Below are 4,649 nucleotides of genomic sequence, written 5' to 3'. Positions count from 1 at the left end.
GTGCAGGATACGGTTGGCCTTGAGGTGGGTAACCCTGCGGATATTGTACTCCAGAATATGGAGGACCTTGCGGTGGAGGACAGTGCCCACTTAAAGGCGCATTAACTTGCGGGAAACCACCTTGCTGAGGCGGGTAGTTCATCGCTCCGTCTTAATAAACCTCGAACTTTTCAGAACGCCAGTTCAAACTTTCAATTTTATAAGATCTGAAAGGTAACCTTTTGCATGTTTAGCAACAAGGTGGTTCCAAATTTAAGGCCGCAGGTTTTTAGAAAAAGTTGAAATAATCACAAAACAGACGACCAAGATGGTGCGTAAGGAGTCGGTGGCAGATACGCCGGTGCTGGAGGAAACGCAGCGCATGGAGCAGCCTGTCGAGACGAATAACCGCGGGAATTTCACGCGGAATTTAAATAAAGAGGCAGACGAAAGCGTCGCGCGCAAGATGTTTCTAGGCGGGCTAGCGCTTTTACCGTGGCTGCACTTGGTTAACGTCATTTTCTACCGCAAACAATTCATCGACCCGACTATCGATGCCAAAGTCACACTCTGTACGTCTTACAAAAGTGCTTTCTATAGTGGTTCTAATGGATTGAATGGATTGGTTGCAATGGCAGGGGTACGACGGTCGTTCATGGGCTTCTGCTTCTGGACTATTGTTTTCATCTCGTGGGTGCTTTTGTTTCAAATGAAGTGGAAGGATTTTGGCTGGCAAAGTCTCGTTATGGTCGTGCCGGAAGAAGACGTAAACTTAGGCTGGTAACCTCTAAAACCTAGTATTCTGACTCTATAGACGTTCTTTTAGGCTAGAAGCCTACCTTTCATACCTGATAAATGTAACATTCCCTCCATTTGAAATATTCGCACTTAGTTGAGTTGGAAGTTTGTGAAAGTGCCACCTTATAAAACACGTCCCTCACTCGATCATCATGAGCGCCCCCATCCTGACTATCGACACGCAGCATGAGGATATGATCGTACAGTGCCTCTCACTGATTATTACAATGGACAAAATGTCTTTAAGCTATAGAGAAACTGACACGTTTTTTGCGTGACAGCACGATGCGCAACTGGACTACTATGGCAAGCGTTTAGCCACTTGCTCGTCCGACCGTACGATCAAAGTGTACGATGTCACGGGAGACGTACAAAATAATGAGCAGATTTTAACAGGGTACAGAATTGTTTCCTTTCTTACATTAATGCAACAATACCATAATTATTGCTTTGTTTATTGCAGTCATGAGGGTCCAGTATGGCAAGTTGCCTGGGCACATCCAAAATTTGGTGTCCTCTTGGCCACTTGCTCGTACGACGCCAAGGTCAATATCTACCGCGAGCAGAGCTTAAACCAGTGGACGCAAGTCTACGTGCACACTTTCCATAAATCCTCCGTCAACAGCATCGCCTGGGCGCCGCACGAGTACGGACTCTTTCTTGCCTGTGCCTCCGCTGACGGCACCGTCTCGGTACTCAGCTACTCCCGTACAAAGCTGTTTTGTATTGTATTGCAATATACATTGTTTTTTTCACAAACGATTGTATTGAGTCTCTATAGCGGAAGGGTGGAGTGTGAGCCACTTTGAAGACAGTGCTTTGGGCTGCAACGCCGTGAGCTGGGCGCCTTACAACTCGGTCGGTGGACACGGTCCATCGGGTCCCATTCGCCGTGTTGTGACCGCTTCCTGTGACAAGACCATCAAGATCTGGAGCTTGCCGGAAGGGGAGACGACGTGGACCAAGCACGAATTGAGCTCCGTGCCCGTCCATAGTGATTGGGTACGAGATGTCGCGTGGGCTCCTAGTACGGGTCAACCCGTCAATTTTATTGCTAGTTGCTCCGAGGACAAACACGTGTACATTTGGTCGCAAAGTATGGACGATAGCGCATGGAAGCGGGAGCTATTGCACACGTTTGACGCTCCCGTGTGGCGTGTGAGTTGGTCAGTCACGGGGAATGTTCTTGCGGTGTCCTCGGGCGACCATAAGGTGACGCTATGGAAGGAAACCCTCGACAAGAAGTGGATGTACGTGTGTTGCTTTTTATGAATACAATAGATTGTATTGCCATCGGAAAAAAAGTGCTGATTGAAGTTTGTGGTTGTAGTCAAATTTCCTCTGTAGACGAAGCAGGTGCGATTCACAATGGCAACTAGGACGAGAAACACGGAACCTGCAAAACATACACGCTGAAGTTGCTTTTTATTTCTTTTTTTATACGGTATCATGCCCACGTCGGTAGCAGTATGCTATACGTTAGGTTTGCGCTTCATAATTACGAATCCATTTGTGTTGGAATTTCTCCTCCAAAGCCTGCACACACTTGTAATGGACCATTTTCTCGTGGTTAAAGCTCGAGAGCGTCATCTGTCGCTCCGACGACCGGGCTTCGTCTTTCTTCCACTGTGGATCCACTGGATCCAATCGCTTGCTAATGACGGCACTCTTTCGGTGCTCTATTGTCCGCAAATACCCCGCAATCCACACGTCATCGACCGTCACACAGATGGACGGAATGTCCGCAAGGGCCTCGATGTCCGTGAAAAACCCACGTCGATACGCATTGCCACAACACGCCTGTAATATGTCCACGTAGCGTCCATTTGGACGCATAAAGTACGGCACATACGCTGGCACGACGCCCACTCGATGCCACATTGGCAACATGCCCCATCCACACACGCCCAATGCGTCCTCGGGTTTGGCGACTGCTTCCCACGCTAGAGAAGCCACGAGCGCTGGAGGATAAACAAAGTCGTCGTCTAGCGTGACAATTAGTGTCGATGCATTCGTTTCTTGCCGCAATGCACCTAGTAACTTCGTGGCGGGTCCATCATCGACACACCGATGGACCCTTACGCGAGGATAAAGTTGTATTAATTCTGACGGGATCTTAGTATCGTCATACAATTTGTCAGGATGCCGTTTCATAGGTCCTATCGGGATGTTTACGTAAATCTGATCCGGAATTAAATGTTGCGTTAAAAGAGAGCGGACACTGTCCATGACATTCTTTAGTCGATTTGGCGTCGTGGTGAGGGACACGACGACGCGGAAGGGAGGGCGCCACGGGGGTGATGGGGGCGGTACATCCGAGACTGACCGGCCATTGTACGCGGTGGTGAAGAGCACTGTGGCTATGGGAGAAATACTGCCATAACGCACGAGTAGCTGAGTGTATCCCCAGCATAGGAAGACAGCGCAGGCAAATAGAAGCGCACGTAGGAGCGTCACATGTCGCAGCCATGAGTGAACTTGCTTACTGTGGCGTGGAAGCACGGGTTGCCGCATGAAAACGCTCCACTCCCGCCCCGCATGACGTAGCATGGGTAGAAAACTCATATGGTAATTGAAAAGTAATCTGATAAGTAATTTATTCTTAATACGATTGGGTTAAGCGAGCAAATTTGTCTTTGAGGGTACTAAGTTGGATGCATGCTTTTTTCACTAAATCCCAACTCAAGCATGACTCTTCCGATTCCGAAATGTTACAGAGTAATTTTGAATGTGATAAGTTTGAACATTATCATAAGAATAAAAACCTGAATGAGCCCATCAATAAAGTATGGAAAAAAAGATTTAGTTGCTGACATTTTAAAACTTATGCAATAAATTCCAAACCTTAAAAATAAATTATGTCGATGGAAGTTATACAGTGGCTCTATGTTAACGCTAATGCCCTAATGTTACACACCCATTAAAAGGTACTTAAGTCTATCATAAAAACTGAATTCTAGTCCAATAGTGCTATTGATTGTTGATTAAGGTGTAAATCAACGCTGCCAAGTGTTTTAAGACACAGTGCGCAAGTAGGCGCCATACATAGTTTATTATTAATGTAATAAAGTCAGTTGTAGATAAAAGATTGTTACGCAGGAGCTTAATACATTATAACAGTTTTACTTTTTCCCTATTCTAAAGCCATAATTGTAACGGGTTTCATGAAATTAACACTTAAAGGTTGTTAATTAATATATTATCGAAAAGGTAGATAATATTTGGAGGATATTACTTTATATAGTAATGTTCAGGATTCTTATCTATAAATAGGTATAGACCATTATATCTATTTATTCCGCAGACTAATCAGCTGTAGAGGCAATCAAAGAGTTACAGATAAGATAAAGATAAGAATTCAATTACATGTTTAGTATTAGATTATAATTAGGTTTGCATTTACAAGATAGATAGAAGAGATACTTACTTATATTAATACAGTTTTCATTTAACCCTCTTTAAGTTAGTTGCCTTAAAGAGAAGTCTTCCTCTGCACGTACTAGTGTACGTGAAATAATGTAGGGCACCACTTGCAACTGAGGCAGTGCGAAATGGACTTGTACTGAAGCAGTTCAAGTCGTAGTGCCCCGTTACAGTATGTCAGGCTGAGCGATTTGGTTTGTGCGGATTGCTCCAACGCTGTCCTTCATCTGCTGTACGGACTTGAGAAAACCCAGCGCGCCGCCATCCTGTTGCAGCCAGATTGTCTCAAGCAACTCGAGTGCTTTCTGAGCATCTACGACAGCGATTCCTGCTCGTCCTCAGGCTGAGTCGGGAGGTGGTCCTCAATGATTTCATCCACGTCTGGAATGTATGATGTGATCCGCTCGGTAGGATAGTCTAGCAGGTTGCGGATGTTCATCACGATAGGA

The 4,649-nt window shown here is 45.6% G+C and overlaps 3 protein-coding genes across 3 annotated transcripts; 2 read left to right on the top strand and 1 right to left on the bottom strand.

Annotated features, from left to right (window-relative positions):
* Nucleotides 1–307: 307 nt before the first annotated feature.
* CCR75_006839 (uncharacterized protein) lies at nucleotides 308–763 on the top strand (the record flags this gene model as incomplete). The annotated part of the gene is made up of 1 exon (XM_067964906.1): nucleotides 308–763. The coding sequence occupies one exon, from the start codon at nucleotides 308–310 to the stop codon at nucleotides 761–763; it is 456 nt and encodes a 151-aa protein (XP_067823542.1).
* Nucleotides 764–929: 166 nt separating this feature from the next.
* Nucleotides 930–3,406, top strand: CCR75_006840 (uncharacterized protein; the record flags this gene model as incomplete). Its single annotated transcript, XM_067964907.1, has 5 exons — nucleotides 930–977; nucleotides 1,059–1,174; nucleotides 1,241–1,485; nucleotides 1,559–2,027; nucleotides 2,108–3,406. The coding sequence occupies 5 exons, from the start codon at nucleotides 930–932 to the stop codon at nucleotides 2,154–2,156; spliced, it is 927 nt and encodes a 308-aa protein (XP_067823292.1). The 3' UTR covers nucleotides 2,157–3,406.
* On the bottom strand, nucleotides 2,257–3,327 carry CCR75_006841 (uncharacterized protein; the record flags this gene model as incomplete). Its single annotated transcript, XM_067964908.1, has 1 exon — nucleotides 2,257–3,327. The coding sequence occupies one exon, from the start codon at nucleotides 3,325–3,327 to the stop codon at nucleotides 2,257–2,259; it is 1,071 nt and encodes a 356-aa protein (XP_067823291.1).
* Nucleotides 3,407–4,649: the final 1,243 nt, after the last annotated feature.

This window comes from Bremia lactucae, linkage group LG17 (genome assembly GCF_004359215.1).
Source record: "Bremia lactucae strain SF5 linkage group LG17, whole genome shotgun sequence".
Lineage (NCBI taxonomy): Eukaryota > Oomycota > Peronosporomycetes > Peronosporales > Peronosporaceae > Bremia > Bremia lactucae.
This window is presented reverse-complemented; position numbering and strand designations above follow the sequence as displayed.